This window comes from Ursus arctos, unplaced genomic scaffold (assembly GCF_023065955.2).
Source record: "Ursus arctos isolate Adak ecotype North America unplaced genomic scaffold, UrsArc2.0 scaffold_24, whole genome shotgun sequence".
Lineage (NCBI taxonomy): Eukaryota > Metazoa > Chordata > Mammalia > Carnivora > Ursidae > Ursus > Ursus arctos.
The window spans coordinates 17,459,733-17,479,939 of NW_026622919.1; the positions used below are offsets into that span (position 1 = coordinate 17,459,733).

General features: G+C 60.3%; 1 protein-coding gene across 2 annotated transcripts; it reads left to right on the plus strand.

Moving 5' to 3' along the window:
• Positions 1–1,534: 1,534 nt before the first annotated feature.
• On the plus strand, positions 1,535–19,800 carry PLCD3 (phospholipase C delta 3). 2 transcript variants are annotated; one of them, XM_044389188.3, is made up of 15 exons: positions 1,535–1,837; positions 10,461–10,622; positions 10,722–10,950; positions 11,203–11,332; positions 12,244–12,472; positions 12,980–13,121; positions 13,282–13,426; positions 14,258–14,410; positions 15,909–16,046; positions 16,167–16,317; positions 17,146–17,262; positions 17,907–18,073; positions 18,337–18,472; positions 18,547–18,696; positions 18,876–19,800. In XM_044389188.3, exons 1-15 carry the CDS (start codon positions 1,699–1,701, stop codon positions 18,962–18,964), a joined length of 2,277 nt encoding a protein of 758 aa, XP_044245123.3. In that variant the 5' UTR covers positions 1,535–1,698; the 3' UTR covers positions 18,965–19,800. The 2 variants fall into 2 exon arrangements, with proteins under 2 accessions (XP_044245123.3, XP_026368412.3); XM_026512627.4 differs by having other exon boundaries at positions 12,920–13,121; positions 18,876–19,799.
• Positions 19,801–20,207: the final 407 nt, after the last annotated feature.

The following is a 20,207-nucleotide window of genomic DNA, read 5'->3' on the forward strand; positions in this document are numbered from 1 at the left end:
GTGGACGCCCGGGGGAAACTTAAGCCAATGAGAGAGCCCGTTTCAGCTTCGTCTTGTACACCTCAACCACTCAGCGCGGTCCTTTCAAGATTATGCAAATAGTTTAGCTGTGCCTCTCCCAATCAGTCGAGGCGGATCCTCCGGCCGGCTCCCCAACCTTGTGGGGGCCGGAGGAGGGAGGAAGCGCCACCTGGTGGACATAGTGACACAACGCGGAGTCCCTGCGCCCCCTGGTGGAAGCCAGTGTCCGTCAGCTGACCCCAGGTCCTGAAGAACAGAGCGACCCAACTCAGTTCTTCAAACTCTTCTAGGCGCTGGGGATTAAAAAAAGGGAGTCATGCCCTGGAGGAAGAGGGGGCTCTGGAGGGGTTCTGAAGGAGGGGCATTGGAGCTGAGTTTTGGAACACGTGAGTGTAAGCCAGGAGAAGAATGAGGAAGGTCATTTCTGGAGGAGGGAATTGCAGGGTCGAAAGTGCAGAAAGAATATCCCGAGAGGGGTGGGGACCCGAACGAGTACGCCGAATCTCTCGGTCGAGGATATCTGAAAGTGGGCTAGAGCAAGTAGGTGGCAAATCTAGGTCCTGAGGAATTAAGCTTTCTTTTTAAGATGCCACGCTCTTGGCCGCCGCCGAGTGGCGGTGTGCGCCCGGCTCTCCGCACCCAACCTAGGGCAGTTGATGCGGACAACCCTAACAGGGTTGGTCTCCTGCCATCCCACCCTTCCAGCACAAATATTCTGATGGTGTCACATATAGTAAGTGAACACGCGAGGCGGTCACCAGGACCCACACTCGACGCTCACCCACAGGTTGATGTCACGGACATCTACACAGGGTGCGGCGGCCTTCTCGGGGCAATCGAATGCCCGCTGGGGCGCCAACCCAGCCAAGCCTCGAACCCAGAGCCGGAGTTCGGCCGGGGATTCTAGACTTAGGGCCACGCCATCTTCCCCAGCTTTGAGACTTCTGCCACGGAGGGGCCAGCAACTGGCCTGGCGCGGAGAGGGTTAATCCTATGACGTCACAGCCAGAGCCTTCCTACCCCCACCCATCACTTCCAGGTCCCCCACCCCTCCAGTTTGGGCTGTCCTCCCGCCTGGCTCAGCTCTCGGGGTTCTCTGGGCTTTCCGGGACGCCCCGAGGACCCTCGGCCCCCCAGGAGCCGCCCCGCAGATCCGGCGGGAAGGGAAGGGAAAGGTGGAGAGGGGTCCTGAGTCCCCCTGGAGCCAGGATCCAGAGAACGGAGAGAGTGTCTGTGCCGGAGGACAATCCTCGTCCCTCCGCTGGCCCCCCACGCCCTGAATAGGGGCTCCGGTCACCGGTGGGGCCGGGAGCCGAGGATCGCTTGGAAAATGGGGTGGCGGACTCGAGAGCGGGGGACAGACGCAGAGACTCGGGGGGACGCGAGCCGGCCCCCTTCCCTTCCCGCACCTCGCGGAGGACACACCTCCCCGCCACCGCCTCGCACTTCCCCCGGCGCCGTCCTCAGCCCCGCCCCCTCCCTCCCGGTCCCTCCTTCTCCCGACCTCATCCCTCCCTCTCTCCCTGTTCCCGACACCTCCTCTCCCCGACTCCCTCCGGGCGCCGCTAAGTTTCTCCGCTCCGGACCGCGCGCAGAGCCGGGGCCGGGCCGGAGCCGCGTCCCCGCTGCCTTGACCCCGCGCGCAGACCCCGGGCCCGGCCCCGGCCCCACCGAGCCATGCTGTGCGGCCGCTGGCGGAGCTGCCGCCGCCGGCCTGAGGAGCCCCCGCTGCCGGCCCAGGTCGCGACGCCCGTCGCGCTCGTGCCCCCGGACGGCGGCAGCAGGAGGCCCGGGCTGCGGGCGCTGAAGAAGATGGGTCAGTGACCGACGGGGGCGGCTCGGGGTGGGCGCGGGCTGTCCCGGGGGGCCGCCTGGGACGGCGGGGGTGTGCGGGCCAGCCGTCGTGGGCTTCCCAGGCTGCGAGGGTCGGAATGCCATCACCGTTCCGGCTGGGGGTCGCACCTGCGGTCATCCGACGTTCCGGGGCCGAGCGAGGCGCGCGGGTGGCCTTTGCTTCCCACCAGGAGGCGCCCGCGGGGTGTGCTGGAGTGGGCGTTTGGGCGCGGGGCGCGGATTCGGGTCCCGGAGGATCTGGTGAATAGAGTAGGAGAGACAGCCTCGGGGTGTCCCTCACCCGCCTCCCCAGCACCCCGTGCCTTCTAGGGTCCGCGGGCGCCCCGGGCCTCCTGGGTTCTTGGCCGTCCTTGGGGGGGTGGGCAGGGGAGCTGTGGAAGAGGCCGGCCTCTCAAGCCAGTCCTCCAGCCCCGCAGGCCCACAGGGGTTGCAGCAGCCACGCAGCACTGGTAGGACTGGTCGAACTGGTGAGAATACTGTCCTTGGAGTCAGAAAGGCAGAGTTCCCGTCTCAGGTTTGGGGGGAGTGACTGCGGGGAAGGAATGTAACCGTGGCTTATTGGCATCTCCCAGAGACCCGCCGCACTGGTTAGTTACACAGGTGGCCTCACTCAGTCTTCCTCGCTCTCCCGAGAGGTACCTGGTATAATTCCCATTTCACAGATGAGGAAACTGACTCAGAGAAGTCGAAGAATTTGTCGATAGCCACACAGCTAGTTAAAGGGCAAAGGCTGGCATGGAGGCTGTGCGCAGCCACCCTGTGGCGGGGACACCCTCAGAGCCTGGGCAAAATGTGACCGACTGGCTGGTTAAGTGGCTTGAATGCGGGGCGGGGAGGGTGTGCGAGTATTTTAGAAAACGTAGGTACCATGAAACTGAAATGGTGTATTGGAACTGCCGTTGGTAAATAGTTAATGATGGAGAGTTGGGTGTGGGGCTGGGGGAACAGGGCAGGGCTGCCCAGGAGAACAGTGTGAATCTTGGGCAGAATTCAGGGGTGCCGATTGCCAGTCTTGCCTTCTCTTTGTCACTGCCCCTCCCCCATTCTTGCTTCTTCCTCTTGTCACTCATGGATCTGAATTGATTGAGCTCTATGTTCTGAGCACTGAACCTGGCACTCTCCTTAGGAAGACATAAGACACATGATCTCTGCCTTACCCTCCAATCATTCATGCATTCAGCAGACATTTATTGAGTGCCTATACTATGCTCTGTCCTGGGATTCAGCAACAAATAAGAGTTCTGGCCCTTTAGAGAGTGGAGGCATCAGCAAGGAGGTCAGACAATGAGGCAAAGAAACAGTACTAGGAAGGGAGGGGGCAAATCAGATGCTGGGGAGCCAGCGAGGGCCCTGGCTGCACCCCAGAGCCAGAGGGAGACTGGAGCTATGCACGATGCAGATGCACGGGAGCGAGGCAGGTGGGGGCCAGATCCTCAAGGCCTCCTCTTATAGAGATATGGACTTGCCCTGGGGGCAGCAGGAGCCCCAGAGGGTCTCAGGCAGGAGGAGGGAGGCCGAGGAATCAGTTGGTCAAGCTATGGTGGTGCTCAGACTTGGGCCAGCGCAGCCAAGCTGGATTCTAGAACCGCCTCGGAGGTGGGCTGGGCTGGACTCCACAGTCAGTGGGATCCGAAAGGTGTCTCTGGTGGGTGGCGGTGTCATTCTCTGGGCTAAGGAGCAGTGGTGCCTTGGGGAGAGGAGGATGGCCGTGGGGAGTTGAGGTGCCACCGAGACATCCAGGGCTGGTGTGGGGCCAGAGATGCAGTCCCTGGAGTCGGCCACTGCAGAGCGTGCGGGTGCTGTGGGAGGGCCGGGGTGCTGCCCTGGTGCCGTGCCGAGGGTGGGGCCACGGAGATGAATACCACAGCACTTTGCCCTCAGGGGAGCTGCCCATGGCATGAGGAAAACTGCGCGGGAGCTCAAGGCATCCCGTCCTGGTCCTAGTGACACTGTCAGGACCTGTGTAGGTGTCAGAATGTCACCTGCCCTGTCCTGCTGAGTGACTGCCTAGAAAGGAATGTCCACCTTCTGGGGAATGCCCCTTCCCCAGGCCTCACTGACTCCAGGAACAGGGTGGAGACAAAGCCCGGGTGTCCTGGGGCCCAGGCCGGCAGGCGGTCAAGGCCAGGCCCACCACTCAGGGAGCTCCCCGCACCACAGCAGCCGCAGCTCCTCCCCAGAGGGCTCTCAGGGCTGCCCCTGTCACGGTCATGGCCACACCCCTTAGGCTAACAGACAACAGATTTTATTTCAGTTCAAGAGACTAGGGCAGGGAGTGGCTCAGAGGTCAAAGGCTCAGAGGGGCCCAAGGGAAAGAAAGGGCTCTTTGGCCATGCTGAGAGGGAACTGGGACGATGGGAAGGAGGAAGGAGCACCGTTCCCTCACTGAGCATATGTGGAGCCTGGGGCCCTTCTCCTGTCCCTTCCCCCGGGGTGGCTGCAGGCTTAGCCTGTCCCTAGGAAGCCAGGGAATAGCTGGAGAGCTCCAGCTCAGTGAGCACCTGCCGAGCCAGACGGAGTGCTGAGCTTGCGTCTGCGGGGACCTACTTAATCCTTGGCACCCCCCGAGGAGAAGGTGCTGTTACTGGGGCACATCAGCCGGGGTGGGGGGTGAAGTCACCAGCCCGAGGCCCACACGGCTAAGGGGCAGCCGCCAAAGCCTAGGTTTCAATGATGGCTCTTTATTGCCAGAATTAATGAATACTAATTAACACCTTTATAACACAGAGCGAGGGCTTTTCACATATTAGCTCATTTACTGCTCACAGTTGTATGAGGTATGTGGTACCATTAGCTTCATCTTACAAATGAGAAAGTGAGATTCAGAGAGGTTCAACACTGGGAAGGAGCTGAGAGAGGATTTGAACCCAGACATCCGGCCCGGGGGCCAAGCTCCTATCACCTTGAGGGAGTGAGTGATTTGTGCCTGGACGTGGCCCGCGACTCCGCTCCCCCGCAGAGGCCCTGCCGGCCCCTGGGGGTGTCCTCATAGGCTTGCCACATAAAATACAGGATGCCCCGTTAAACGTAAGTTGCGAATCAACACAGATCATTTGGGACAAACTTATACTAAAACATTACTTGTTTATCTAAAATGTGAATTTAACTGGCACCCTGAATTTTACCTGACAGCCCTATCTCCCCAGAGCCCCTGGCTGCGCCCGCGCCCCTGACGCTCCGCCCTGCCCCTAATCCTCGCAGTGAGCAGAGCACTGAGTGGGCAGAAACCCGTTCCCTTTCCTCCCCGGCCTGCATGCACCACCAAGTGCCACAGGGGCCAGAGGGCTCTCCCCATGGCCTGCCCAGGATGTCTCCTGCAGGGTGAGTGGGGCTGCCGTGCGGGGAGTTGGCAGGTGGGGGTCCTGGCAGGTGCCTGGCCTGGTGGGAGGGAGAGCTGGGCAGCCGTCCGGGCTAAGCCGGGGCATGCCAGGCAGGACTACGGGGCTGGCCCTGTCATGCCTTGTGGCCTCCCTCACCTCTCTCCTTCTTCGGCTCTGGGGAGGCCCCCTCCTATGACCTCTCGCCCTGCCCGGAAGGGTGCTGCCATCTTCGGTCGCACTGTGTCTGGCCAGGGACAGGGGAAGCACCGCCTGCCTTTCCTGACTGTGTTGACTCTCCGAGGAATGTTATGGACTCTGGCGCTGAGCTCCACTGGGCCCTGGCGCTGGGTGTGGCGGCCGGCCCAGGCCAGGGGGACACGCTTGGCACCTGAAGAGCTGGGGCTGCCTGCTGGCCAGAGGACTCGGGTGGGAAGGTGTTTGGGACCCCTCACCCTCCTGTGTTCCCTCCCAGAACCATCAGGAAAAGCTTCTCTTCCTCTCCTCCCCCACTTGGCATGAAGCTGTTCCCTGCATGTCTCACATTCCTGCTAGAGCCCCGTGTGCCCTTTGTGAGTGTGCCCTGGCCCAAAGCGCGCACACACACACACACACACACACCAGCGCACCCACCCTATGTGCACACACCCCCTACACACACCCTTGCTTGAGACTTGCTTCACGCCCTGCTGTCTACACTCGCGGTAACCACGTGGCATACCCACCCTAGCCCCCACCGCTGGCCACCTCTGGCCTCTGCCCACCCACCACACGGCCCCAGCATCCTTCCTGGGCTTGGGGGACCCACGCTATTGTCGGCACACGCAGCTTGCCCTCTCATAATTCCAGTGGCCCATCTATGAAAAGGGAAGGGGGGTTGAGGATCAGAGATGGACCTGGCCTCCCCATCGCCCTTCCAGCTCTGCCACTGAAACAGCCTCCTGCCCCCGGCCTTGGCCACCAACACAGAACTGCTCAGGCCTCAGACCACACACAGACCAAACCGCCCAGGCTGAAGGTGATAGTGGGGAAACTGGGCTGTCCATTCCTCTCCTCCCCCAGCCCGTCTCTGGGGGCTGAGAAAAGAAGTTGGCCTAGAGAAGCTGTCTGAGCCCCAGCAGACGACACTGAACGGGGCTGGAGGAGGGCCCAGCTGGAGACCCCAAGACTGATGAGGACAGGTGCGTGGGAATACCTGGGACCCTCTTCCTGGACCGCTACCTCGCTTTATCATAGTTCAGTGAGTGCCCGCTGTGGGCCAGGCCCTACCCTGAGTGCACCTGCCCGTTAGCTCATTTGAGCCCCACACAGCCCTTTGGGGGGTTAGGCACCCCCAACTCTCAATGCATTCTGGCCCCACCACCTGCAGACCCAGGACCCTGGATAGGTTAGCTGCCCTGTGCCTCTCGAACAGCTTTATTGAGATATTAATTCATATATCATACAGTTCACCCGTTTAAAGCAGACTGTGGTTTCTGGACTATTATGTTACTAATTTTTTAAGTTGTGGTAAAAAATATATATATATATCATGAAATTGGCCATTCTCACCTTCTGGCAGTGGCTGATTCGGTGGCATTAATTACACGCACAGTGCTATGCATCCACAATGTTGGGCTAGTTCCAAAACTTTTCCATTACCCTAAACAAACAAACAACAACCCCTCTGTAGCCAATAACCAGTAATTTGCCTGTTCCTCCCTTCCCGTAGGCCCTGGTAACCTCTAATTACACGCTGTCTCTGAATTTTTTTTTATTGAGGTGTATGGGGCATATAATCGGTCCCGATGAATTTGACTACTCTAGACACTGCATATAAATGGAATCATACAATTATCTGTCCTTTTACGACTGGCTTTATTTCGCTTAGCAAAATGTTGTCAAGGTTCATTCATGTAGCCTAGACCAAAGATCCCTCCTCTTTACGGCTGAATAATATTCTACTGTAGGTCTATACCCGCTTTTGCTTCTCCATTCATCTGTTGATGGACATGTGGGTGGTTTCTATCTTTTGCCTTTGGTTCATCCTCAGTTTTACTGCTGCTGTTTCATGATCGTTGCCCCTCTGTTCAGTCAAGGTGGCCCCGGCACTGGCCCAGCCCAGCTCCACGTTCAAGGCAGAGACGTTTAGATAGAGAACCCACAGAAAGCACAAGAGGCGGACAGCTTGCACACCTGCTGCAAGCAGGTCGGAATGCGGTTGAGGAAGCATCTGTGGGTTTGGGCCCTGGCAGGACCTATAAATGGTGACTGGGTGCCTGGGCAGAGAGCCAGGTGCCTCCCAGCACCACTGCCCAGGGCCTGGGCCCTCCTCCAGACCTCACCCCCTTACCTCGATTGGTCCCGCCCTTCCTGTCTGGAACCCTAATCCCTTCCCTACCCCAGGGCTCAGAAGCTGAAGCAATGGGGAAATAGTGTCACCTGCCCAGGGACTCAGCACCTGGCTCAGCCTGGTATTGAACTCTCATTCTGTTTGGCTTTTCCAATGGATGTGTGTGTGGGAGGCAGTGTAGTCCAAGGAGCAGTGCGATCCAGAGGCCAGTGCCAGTTGGGCGGGCAGACTGGAATGTCACCTTTTCCCCCAACAGGCTCCTGGGGAGCTAAGGATCAGGGGCATGGGCCCCCTCAACATGGGAACCTGTCCCGGGGTGGGGGGGGGGGGCTGAGCAGAAGTTCAGGCTCCCCGTCGATGTCCTGTTTGCAGAAGACTCTGGACAAAGCAGGCCCTCGGTGACTCACCTCCATTTCCGGCCTTAGTCATTCGTCAGCCCCCCTTCTCCCCCCACCCTCCCCAGCTACGGGCTTGGCAACAGAGGGCTGGCAGGGTCAGGGGAGGTGGCCCCGGATGCAGAGCCTGGTTGTCATGGGAACAACGGGTTCCTTTCCCACAACTGAGGAGGCAGAGGAGGGGTGGGCATGCAGTGGCACTGCAGGTAACCCCGAATGTTCTGCCCCCCAACCCATTGCTTCTCCAGCTGAGGGAGTTCAGAAGTTGCCCAGATGTGGGTGCGGAGGACTGAGGGTCTGGTGAGTCTCTTGGCCTGGTGCGTGCCACGTTCTAGCTCTTTGTCTGGAAAGAGGAGGGTTCCACCTCCCCTTCCTAGCCAGGGGGCACTGAATGGGCGCTGACCCAGGAGGCCGGTCTGAATCCTGAGAGTCCCTTTGGAGCCATTAGAGGCACAGGCTAGCTCCAAGGGGGCCTGAGGCTCCTCCGGATGGCAGGTCTCTCCTCCTGGCCCCGAGACCCTGATTTTCGATCACGATCACCCCTGAAGTCACAGCGGAGGTTTTTACACATCGATACCCAAGTCCCAACCCAAACCTCCTAGACGGGACTCTCTGGGCTGTGGGGTTTGCAACCTTCTCCAGGTGATTCTGAGCACAGCCGAGGTTCAGAAACCCTGGTCCACAAGGAAAGGACAGATAGGGTAGGGCTGGGGGTACAGTGTGCTTACTTCCCCAGTTGTCAGTGCATCTGCTGACGGGGCTCGTCCTCCCCGATCGGAAAACCCTGCCTGCGAACCTGGCTCTGGGATGAGCACTGAGGTGTGGATATAAGACTTTGTCCCTGTCCTTGGGTTTATTAAAGTTTGCCAAAATTACAATTTAGGTGGGGTGTTGTAGTTACGGTAAAAAGTGCTGTTGGTGATCAGGGAGGGAGAATGCCCATTTGAGGACAAATCAAGGAAGGCTTCCTGGAGGAGATGGTGTGTGAGCTGGTCCTTGAAGGAGTCCTGTGTGAGGAAGAGAAATAAGAAGGATCCTACAACGGCTCCCAGAGAGAATGAAATAAGGCCCAGGGATTTAGACTTGGTTCCATAGGTCAGAGTTCACAACAAACAGGGGACTTGGGGCCACAAAGCCTAACGCCAAACCCAATACTGGCGGCTTGTTAAAATAAAGGGAGGAAGAGACACCCACTGTCCTGTTTCATTTGGCCCACACAGTGGTGTTTTCGGGAGGGTTTTGTTTCAATTTGATTTAGTTGCCAACATTGAAAAATCGGAAGTCTTCACATAGAAATCCAGCTTCCTGTTCTCTGGAAACTCTGGGCCCTCATTCGCTCCTGGCTGCCCTCCTCCTTCCAAAGGGCATGGATCCTCCAGTTTGCCGGGTTCCCACTCTTTCTGTTGTCCCTGGCTTACAAACCTCTGGTATTGACCTGCAGCGTGACAAAGGAGAGCAGAAGGCGGCACCACCAGGACAGGCGGCATCTTCACTGAAGTTTGGATTTTGTCGCGCGTGCTCCTGCGGTCTTCACATAGGGCCCAGGGCAGTCTCGGGTTACTGCCACCAAGGGCCTGTGACTCAGAAGTGACGGAGTTGGGATTTGCCTCCCCAGACCCCTAAACTTAAATTCTGCACCCCCCCCCCCCACCATGAGAGCAAGGGGAAGAGACAGAGGAGCCGAAGGGTTCGGTGTCATGGCCATGGGTACAGGTGCTGGAGCCTGCCTGCCAGGGTTCGGCCACTTTGTAGCCATGCCATTCTAGCAAGTTCCTTAAGCTTGTCTGTACTTGTTTTCTCGTGTGTTCACGGGTAGGGGCTGGCATGCGGTAGAGGTTTTGAAAGCATTTCTTCTTACTAAGGAAGGTGGGCACTGTGGAGAGCAGATGTGGGGTTAGGTGGGATCGTGATAGTGGCTGGGCACGGGGGAGTGCCAGGTGTCACAGGAGACCGTGCTTTCAGCTGGACACAAAGAGGACACCTGGATATCAGCCCCAGGCTGGCTTTGGCAGGGCTGGTCCTGGAATCCTTGGCCTGTGACCCTGGAGCCAGAGTGGCCTCTGCTGTCCTCCCTTGTCTTGGAGAAAGCAGAGGTGAGCAGCTCGGATTGCAGCAAGAGAGATTTAGGTTAGATAGTGAGACTCCCTGCTTGATGTCAGGGTTTCACAGCAACGGAAAAGGCTGTTGGTGGCAGATTCTGGTCTTGAGGTCTGAAGACCTGGATGGAAGGGAGTGTCAGAGGGTGACCTTTAGGGGGGCCTCAGTGCCCTGAGCCGCTTGAGGGATCGCTTTGCTCTAAGGGCCTCTGGAGGCAGCTCCTTGACCAAGACCGGAGGTCCTGGCGCCCTCCCCAGGCAGGGCTTGGGTGGGACACGCCAAGCGAGGCCTTGGGGCTGAGGAGCCTAAGGCCAAATCCAGGACCGGGGACCTGTTGCGCTAAGGAGAGGAAGGGTGGCCGGTGAGGACTGCCAGCTGGGAAGAGGGTGGAGGGGGCGAGGGGCAAGGCCAGCCCCGACGCCCTCCGGCCTCCCGCCCCCGCAGGCCTGACGGAGGACGAGGACGTGCGCGCCATGCTGCGGGGCTCCCGGCTCTGCAAGATCCGCTCGCGGACGTGGCACAAGGAGCGGCTGTACCGGCTGCAGGAGGACGGCCTGAGCGTGTGGTTCCAGCGGCGCATCCCGCGCGCGCCGTCGCAGCACATCTGTGAGCCGGGGCGCGCGGGCGCGGGGCGGGCTGTGGCGACAGCGGCCCGGGGACAGCGGCCCCGACCCTGACCCGTCCCCGGCACCCCCACCCCCGCAGTCTTCGTGCAGCACATCGAGGCCGTCCGCGAGGGCCACCAGTCCGAGGGCCTGCGGCGCTTCGGGGGCGCCTTCCCGCCGGCGCGCTGCCTCACCATCGCCTTCAAGGGCCGCCGCAAGAACTTGGACCTGGCGGCCGCCACGGCCGAGGAGGCGCAGTGCTGGGTGCGCGGCCTCGCCAAGCTGCGCGCGCGCCTCGACGCCATGAGCCAGCGTGAGCGCCTCGACCAATATCCTGCCGGGTGCCGGGGTGGCGGGAGGGAGGACCCGACCTTGGGGACCCGCGGGCCGAGCCAGAGCCCCTGGTGGCGACGCGGCCTCCCGCGTCTGGGGAGCCCGGTCCTGGCCCCGTGGGGGCCGCGGGCCGAGGGAAGTACAGCCCCTAGACCCGGGGGCACCCCCCGCGGGGGCGTCCCCGGCCGGCACCTGTGGGGGGAGGGGCGGCGCCCAGGCTGTCGCGGCCGTTTCCTGAGCGCCCACACCTGGATCCACGCCTACCTGCACCGCGCCGACTCGGACCAGGACAGTAAGATGAGCTTCAAGGAGATCAAGAGCCTGCTCAGGATGGTCAACGTGGACATGAACGACATGTACGCCTACCGCCTCTTCAAGGTGGGCCCCTGCCCCGCTCTGAGCCCCGTCGCACCCGCGGGCCTCGCCCCAGCCTCTGGGGACAGAGGGGCCTCTCCCTGCGGAAAGGCCACATCTGGGCCTAGTGAGCCTTTTGCGCCCCCGTGAAGGCGCTGGGCCACGATGGGCCCGCCGTCCCAGGACTTCTTTCCTCACCCTCAGGCAGAGCCCAGGGTCGGGGAGGACTGTCCCGCTCCCCCAGAGTGAGCCGCAAAGCTGTGCTTTTCATCTCCCTGAGTCTGCAAGCCCCGGTGACCGCGCACGGGCGTGCAGGCAGAAGTCAGCTCATGGGCTCACATGCACACCCTCCTCCACGGTGACACACGGGGCACCCCCCCGGGGTGACCGTAGACACCCCACATGTGGGAGCACTGACGGGGGCTCACGGGGGTCTGCTTGGCATCGGGTCGGAGCCCGTAGCAGACACCTATGTGGGTGGTGACTGTCTGACCCGCCTGCGATGCGGAAAGACGCGGGAGCCGGGGCGCCTGTCCACCTGGGCCCACAGCTCCACGGGACTACTCCCTGTGAGTTCAGTTATTTGTGGCTCACTGACCCTGGGTGTGGATTTGGGGACGGAACGGTGGCACTTCGTACACATGGGAGGAGGGCGCCCCTGGGTCACTGCTCTTCCTCCCACATCTTGATTTTCGGGGGCAGGTCATGGTGCAGGGGGACAGGTGCTAAAGCCAGGAGACCTTCCTTAGAATCCCAGCCCTGCCGAGTTCCAGCTGGGTGAGCTTGTGTGACACCTGGAGGCTCCTCGCTAGCTCCCAGTTTCTCTGCCTGGGAACCGGGGGACCCCTGCCTGCCCAGCGTGGTCGATGTCGGATGCATCGGTGCGGGCCGGCTTTCCCAGGGTGTCCTCTGAGCTGCTCTGTGCTGCCTTCCAGGAGTGCGACCACTCCAACAATGAGCGGCTGGAGGGGGCTGAGATTGAGGAGTTTCTGCGGCGGCTGCTGAAACGCCCTGAGCTGGAGGAGATCTTCCATCGGTACTCTGGCGAGGACCGCGTGCTGAGCGCCCTGGAGCTGCTGGAGTTCCTGGAGGACCAGGGCGAGGACGGGGTCACGCTGGCTCACGCCCAGAAGCTCATCCACACCTATGAGCTCAACGAGACAGGTGGGGGTCTGACAGACGGGGTTGGGGTCCACGCGGCCCTGTCTCGGCATTTGACAGGTCCGGGCTTCCAGCTAAGGGGGCTCCGCGATTCCCGGCTGTGGGTGCCCCCTCGGGCAGGTTACCTTGCTTCTCGGAGACTCCGCTGCCCCATCTGTAACATGACATGGTAGCGTAGCTGCCTCACAGGGTGTGGCCGATGACATGACTTATGGGGGCGCCTGGCTGGCTCAGTGAGTAGAGTGTGTGACTCTTGATCTTGGGGTCGTGAGTTCGAACCCCACGCTGGGTATAGATTCACTTAAAAAAAATAAATGGCATAACTTAAGTAGAGGCCAGTCAGTAGATAGGTGCTCATTATTACTAAGCTGAGTGAGCTTTGGGGGCCCGTGGGGCCACACGTGGGGGTCCTCCCGGTGGCCTGACGCTCTCCCCTGCCGCTCCTTGCAGCCAAGCAGCATGAGCTGATGACACTGGATGGCTTCATGATGTACCTGTTGTCACCCGAAGGGGCTGCCCTGGACCCGGCCCACACATGCGTGTTCCAGGACATGGACCAGCCCCTCCCCCACTACTTCATCTCCTCCTCACACAACACCTATCTGACCGACTCTCAGATCGGGGGGCTCAGCAGCACCGAGGCCTATGTCAGGTACCGCAGCGGGGGATGATCGGGGTGAACACATCTGGAAGCCCAGCTCGGGGATGCTGTGGGCTTCCTGAGCGGGGGGCGGCTACCTGGCTCAGCCCGTCCATTGCTCTGCTCTGTGGCTCCCACATGACACCTCGCCCGCCCATCGGTCTGTCCGCAGGGCCTTTGCCCAGGGATGCCGCTGTGTGGAGCTGGACTGCTGGGAGGGGCCAGGAGGGGAGCCCATCATCTATCACGGCCACACGCTCACCTCTAAGATCCTCTTCCGAGACGTGGTCCAGACCGTGCGCGACCACGCCTTCACTGTGAGCTCCCAGGACCCCTGTGCCCAGCCCCAGAGCCTCCCCCGTGACCCCAGCATCCTCTGTCCTTCCAGAAGAACCCACCCACCCCCTCCATCCCCATCCAGAGAATCACTCACTCACCAAGTGCTGATGGGACAGCTGGCCGATGGGGTAGAAGAAAGCTGAGCGAGAGGCTCCCTTCCTCCATCCTCATGTTCAGTAAATGCCGTAAAATCACAAAATGTCCAGAAGAAAACCTTGGGGGTAGGGAAGGACGTTTTAATCATGACTCCCAAGGAGAAAGCCACGAAAGAGAAGTTCAGCATGGAGTCTGCATAAGATTGCAACTTCTGTTAAGCTATACACAAATCTTTTTTTTTTTTTATATTTCATGTATTTATTTGCCAGAGAGAGAGCCCAAGAGCGAGAGCAAGAGAACACATACGCGGGGGGGGGGGGGGGGAGGCAGACAGAGGGAGACGCAAACTCCCCGCTGAGCAAAGAGCCCGAAGTGAGACTCGATCCCAAGACCCTGGGATCATGACCCGAGCCGAAGGCAGACGCTTACCGACTGAGCCACCCAGCTGCCCGTATAAAGGGCTTTTATAAAACAAAACCACTCCTGCAGCTGCCCTCAGCTTCCCAGACGTTCCACCCTTTCCCCGAGAACCCAGATCTGACCTCTGTCCCCCCACGGACACACTGGCCCCACAGCATGTCCCACGTTCCACCTGCTCAGCCCCCCAGAGTGCCTTTGCCTGCCCGTCCTGAAGGGGGTTGGGGGCCAGGTGTAGTGGGGTCCTGGTAGGGGAAGGGGGAAGTGGCTCTGAGTTGCTGCCCCTCCCCCCACAGCTGTCCCCATACCCTGTCATCCTGTCCCTCGAGAACCACTGTGGGCTGGAGCAGCAGGCTGTCATGGCCCGCCACCTTCGCACCATCCTGGGGGACGCACTGGTGACAGAAGCGCTGGGCGCCCAGACCCCTGAGGAGTTGCCATCCCCGGAGGTAACGAGTGCCCCGGACTCTCACTCCACCATCCACCCCTGCTCTCCACCATCCACCCCTGCTCTACCCCCTCCGCAGGTCAGGACCCCTTACATCTCTCTGCCTCAGCCTCCCCCTGCGTTCATCTGACTTCTGCAGCCCCATGGTCTTGTCTCTCCTACCCACCCGTCTTGCTTAGACCCACCCCGCCCTATTCAGGGCCTCCCATGCCCTGCCCCGCACCGCCCCGCTCTGCCGCCCTGCTACAGAGTCCCCGCAAACTCAGCCTGTCCCACCTCCAAGGCCTTGGTTGGCGCGTCTTCACCTGAAGCTCCCTTCCCAGTCATCACCCTTGCCAAGCGCCTCCTGCTTAGAATTCCAGCTCAGCATAAATCACCCCTTCCTGCGGTCCGAGGAACTTCCTTTGCTCTCTGGCCTGGGGTGCTTCTTCCTTCCAAACCCCGGAACACTTTATCTGCCTCCTCAGGACATTTGTGTTTTTCCGGCTCCTTGAGAAAACTTTCCTCCTACTCTCAATCCAAATGTGCGGAGAATGTTGGCTCACCTCTGGGTGTGTGTGTGATTTGATTTTTTTTTTTTAAGATTTTATTTATTTATTTAACACAGATAGAGACAGCCAGCGAGAGAGGGAACACAAGCAGGGGGAGTGGGAGAGGAAGAAGCAGGCTCCTAGCGGAGGAGCCTGATGTGGGGCTCGATCCCATAACGCCGGGATCACGCCCTGAGCCGAAGGCAGACGCTCAACCGCTGTGCCACCCAGGCGCCCCTAATTTTTTTTTTTTATCAGCATGAAACAAACGGTTAAAAAAAATCGAGCTATACAAAAGTGTATACAGTGAAAAACGGGTTTTTGTCCTGTTTCACAGGAAGTAACCATCTTTAAGTTTCTTGTGCGTCTTTCCAGAATGTTCCCATGGGTATATACCTATGTGCAGAGCTATCTTCTCTTTCAAATGCTACACAAGGAAGATCATGTGATTACATGTTCTACAGTCCCTTTTTCCTTTCTTTTTTTTTTTTTTTTAAGGTTTTATTTATTCGACAGAGATAGAGACAGCCAGCGAGAGAGGGAACACAAGCAGGGGGAGCGGGAGAGGAAGAAGCAGGCTCCTAGCGGAGGAGCCTGACGTGGGGCTCGATCCCATAACGCCGGGATCACGCCCTGAGCCGAAGGCAGACGCTTAACCGCTGTGCCACCCAGGCGCCCCATACAGTCCCTTTTTTCACGGGCGATCTTTTTGGAAGAGAGCTCCTTCTCTTTCGGTCCCGAGCTGTGTTATTCATTGGAAAGGCTGCCGTGTGGTATTCTGTTTGGGGGACCTCCCTAGCCAGTCCCCTGTTGATGGCTCTATACGTTGTTTCCCATTTTTTCCTATTAGAAGCAACCCTCATCTTTGCTTGGCCTTTCCTGCTCCCCCCAGTCAGCCCCTCACATAGTGGTGGTTGTATGACTGACAGGGGCAAGAGGGCATAATCCTTCCATATGGGGCCCCTACAGCAGCTGAAGGGCCGGGTCCTGGTGAAGGGGAAGAAGCTGCCAGCTGCTCGGAGCGAGGATGGTCGAATTCTGTCCGACCAGGAGGAGGAAGAGGAAGAGGAGGAAGAGGAGGCGGAGGCCGCAGAACAGAGGCGGCGGGTGAGTGGGACGACCCGGCCAGCCCGGCGGGGGTGGGAGGAGCTGCTCTGGGAGGGGAAGGAAGCTGGAAGGACAGAGGGGGCTGGCGCCGGTGGACCCCCTCTGAGGCTCATCTCCCAGGCCAAGCAGATCTCCCCCGAGCTGTCGGCCCTGGTCGTGTACTGCTGTGCCACCCGCCTGCGGACCCTGCACCCCAACCCGGTGCCGCCCCAGCCCTGCCAGGTCAGCTCCCTCAACGAGCGCAAGGCCAAGAAGCTCATCCGAGAGGCAGGTAGGAGCTGAGACATCAGGCATCGGGGGGCCGGAGGCGCCATGGAGGCCTGCAGGCTCCTGGTGGGGGGGCATCCTTAAGTTGGTCTGGAAAGGAGACTAAGAGGATTTCAGGGCCAGTGAAGGGGTCAGGAGGTCCCCAGTTTGGGGCTCAGGGGATGAGCGCCCGGCACATGCCCAGCACCAGGCCAGCATCGAGGGAGGAAAGAGGGTCCAGGGAGGAGGGAGGCTGCCGCCTGTCAAGCCTAGTGGCAGGGTCAGACATAAGTGGGAGAGGTGGTGCAGGGTGACCAGTGGGCCGTGGTGGGGACTGGGGGAGCCCAGCAGAGGGTGTGAGATCAGGGAAGGACTCTGGAGCAGGGGATGCCTGCAAAGACCCCAGACCAAAGGATGGGGTGGGAGCAGCCAGGTGAAGAAGGGCAAAGGGTTTGCAGGCTGGAGGAGCAGGTTGGACGAAGGCCTGGAGGCATGGCAAGTGGGAAGAGTCCTGGGGACCCACAGTGCGCTGGAGGAGTGCATGGGGGAGGCCGGACGAGAGCCAGATGTCAGCCTGTGGCCCCCTGTTCCAGGCACTGAGTTGGGGGGGGATGCGGGGATTTAGGGCTGAAATGCAGTGCAAGGGTGTGGAAGGGGGACCTTGGCCCTCTCTGGGCTTCAGTAACCTCCTCTGAGAGGTCCTTTCAGCCCTGGGGCAGGGGGATCTGGGGGCAGGGGAGTTCAGCCTGTTCCCAGCTTGTCCCTGGAGTTGGGGCAGGGGAAGTTACAGGCCCTGACACTGGGTGAGGGACACCCTAGGGGCCGTCACAGTCCTGCCCCAACTCTCCCCCAGGGAACAGCTTTGTCAGGCACAATGCCCGTCAACTGACCCGCGTCTACCCTCTGGGGCTGCGGATGAACTCGGCCAACTACAGCCCCCAGGAGATGTGGAACTCAGGCTGTCAGCTGGGTGAGTGGGGCAGCAGGAGCAGGGACGGGCAGGCCGTGTGGGGGCGGCCTCCAGGGAACCGTGAGAGGTCTGGGCAGGGATGGGGCCGTACAGCTTTCCAGAAGGTGGAAAAATGCGTTTTCTTGGTAATAACAATTATTAGAATAATTGTCAGGAAAATAAGTGGGCAAACAAATCAGACTTGTTTCTTCATAACTGTAAAAGTCTGACATTTTTTGTGAAGACAAAAGTTCAAAACCTCTACTCCCATGTGCCCCCTGACACACACACACACACACACACACACACACACACACACCCCTGGCAGTCCCACTGAATCAACACTAACAAGAGTGGGCTCTGGAGGGATGCTGAGCCCCAACAAAGGAGCAAAGGAGGGGACTGTGGTCCCCTTGAGGGCAGATGTGGAAACTGCAGGCTTCCTGGGGCCCTACTCTGCCCTGGGCCTGTGCCCAGCTGCACCCTCTGGCCTGGAGGGATACCAGGGATAACGTGCAGGTGACAATGGGGGCTGGGTCCCTTGGCTGCCACGATGCCAAGAGGCACCCCCTAAGCCCTGGTGGGGGTGGGCCGTGAGACCCTGAAACGGAGTGGTGAGAGGAGGGCCACTAAGAGCCCCTGCCCTGACCCCACTATGTCCACAGTGGCCTTGAACTTCCAGACACCGGGCTACGAGATGGACCTCAATGCCGGGCGCTTTCTCGTCAACGGGCAGTGCGGCTACATCCTGAAACCCGCCTGCCTGCGGCAGCCCGACACAACTTTTGACCCTGAGTGCCCTGGCCCCCCCAGAACGACTCTCACCATCCAGGTCAGCAGCCTGGACCAGGCCCGACCCCGGGGTCACAGCTAGTTTTGGAGAGATCCGTCTGCAGGGCGCCAGGCTTTAGTACCAGACGGAGGAGGCCTGGGGACGGCTTGGGGTGAGGGCAGTCCGAGTCTCGATCCCGTGCGGGGAGGGTCCGGGTGAGTGCTGAGGGCAAGGGACTTCCTGCCCTAAGAGGGGGGCAGGCAGGCGTGGGGGGCCCGGGGGCCCACGGGGGCCAGACCGAAGCTCCCCTTCATCCCCTGCAGGTGCTGACGGCACAGCAGCTTCCCAAGCTGAACACTGAGAAGCCGAACTCCATCGTGGACCCCCTGGTGCGTGTAGAGATCCATGGGGTGCCCGCGGACTGTGCTCGAAAGGAGACCAACTACGTGCTCAACAACGGTGGGTGGGCGCGCTGGAGGCAGTGGGGGGGCCTGGGGCCCGGCTGGCTCTTGACTGCCCTGCCTGCTCCCTAGGCTTCAACCCCCGCTGGGGGCAGACCCTGCAGTTCCAGCTGCGGGCTCCGGAGCTGGTGCTGGTCCGCTTCGTGGTGGAAGATTATGACACCACCTCCCCCAATGACTTTGTGGGCCAGTTTACGCTGCCTCTCAACAGCCTGAAGCAAGGTTGGCGGGGATGGAAGGGACGGGGTCTGCACCTCCAGGACCCTATTTACCTGGGCTTTGGATGTCCTCCGAGAGCTTGCCCTGAGCCCGGGGCGGGGGGGAGGTGGTTTGCACCCCCTCGGTCCTGGCCCTGCAGGGTCGGGGGCAGAGAACCTGACCTGTGGCTACACTCCCCACAGGTTACCGCCACATCCACCTGCTTTCCAAGGACGGGGCCTCACTGTCGCCAGCCACGCTCTTCGTCCACATCCGTGTCCAGCGCTTCTGAGGGCAGGACTGACCCACGCTGGGGTTCCTGGGGCGCCGGGCTGCAACCCGCCACAGAAGCTCTCACCTCCTCTGGAGCTGTGGGATGGAGGGAGGCCCAGCCCCTCGGGCCTGCACGCTTTGCCCATTCTACTCTGGTCTCAGCAGGGTGCTGGGGGCTGCTTTGGTCCCCTCTGAGGACAGGCCATTGCTCTTTTCCCTGTGACCCTGGGGCCTTGCAATGGCCCAGCTCCTCCGATACTTGGCCCACTCCCTCCTTGTGGCTCATGAAGAGCCAGGCCTGTTGCTGCCAGATTTGGGGAGAACCTGTAAGCCTTCAGCTCTTCTCTGCCCCCCAGGGGGGCCGTCCCAGCCTCCTCCTCCCAAAGTAGTCCAGCCCCCTCCTTGCCCCCACCCCACCCCAGGCATTAGCCACCCCCCAAGGCCCTCCCCTCACGAGGCTTTCCTGGGCTCCTCCCTGGAGCTCGTGAACTCGAGCTCCTGTTCCAAGTAAGCCTGGGAGTAGGTTTTAACTTGTGCCATAGAAGGCCCAGGAGAGGACAGAACAAGACTATTGATTTTAAAAAAATCTTCAAGAAGCCAGTTTATTTTACGATTGCCGTATCCGGAGCACGTCTGAACTCATACCCACAGGCCCCTGAGGAGGGATGAGGGCAGAGTCTCTTGGGCCGCCTCCCCCTCCCCCATAGGGCTTGAATTTGTCTAAGCCAGCCAGGGAGTGGGGGTGGGGGGCGGAGGAGAGGCCCCAGCTCAAAATAGCCTGACCCCTCCTCTTGACTTAGAGCTGCTTCCAGCATCAGGAGACCGTAGGGACACCAACTCACAAGCTCCCCCTGCCCCTTCCCCATGAAGGGCCTTGAACGGGGAGGGGGCAGGTGGCGGGGCCAGGGTGGGGGTGGGAGCGGTTTCTGCCAGGGAAGAACTGTTATGGCCCTGAAACGGGATGGGGACGGGACTCTGAGGGACCTCACACCGACCCCCGTTTTCTGGGTTCAGCTGTATCTGCGGCCCCTGTCTGTTCAGATGAATCCGAGACTTGGGGCTCAGAATCCAGCCCGCTGCTCTGGGCCGCGCTGGGAGAGTGTGCCAAGACGCCAGATGGCAGAATCCAGAGGAGACCTGCCGGGAAGGGGACTTCCTGGGCTTCGGTGTGGAGCCTTGGCATTTTGGGTTCCATCAGGCAAAAGCACCAACACGGAACCAGGGCAGAGCTTCAGGGTGGTTTCCGGCTTGGGGGGGTGCTG

Coding starts and splice junctions, on each gene's coding strand:
- PLCD3 (XM_026512627.4), top strand. CDS start 1,699: ATGCTGTGCGGCCGCTGGCGGAGCTGCCGCCGCCGGCCTGAGGAGCCC. Junction 10,951..11,202: donor CAGCGTGAGCGCCTCGACCA/ATATCCTGCCGG, acceptor GAGCGCCCACAC/CTGGATCCACGCCTACCTGC. Junction 13,427..14,257: donor TGCGCGACCACGCCTTCACT/GTGAGCTCCCAG, acceptor CTCCCCCCACAG/CTGTCCCCATACCCTGTCAT.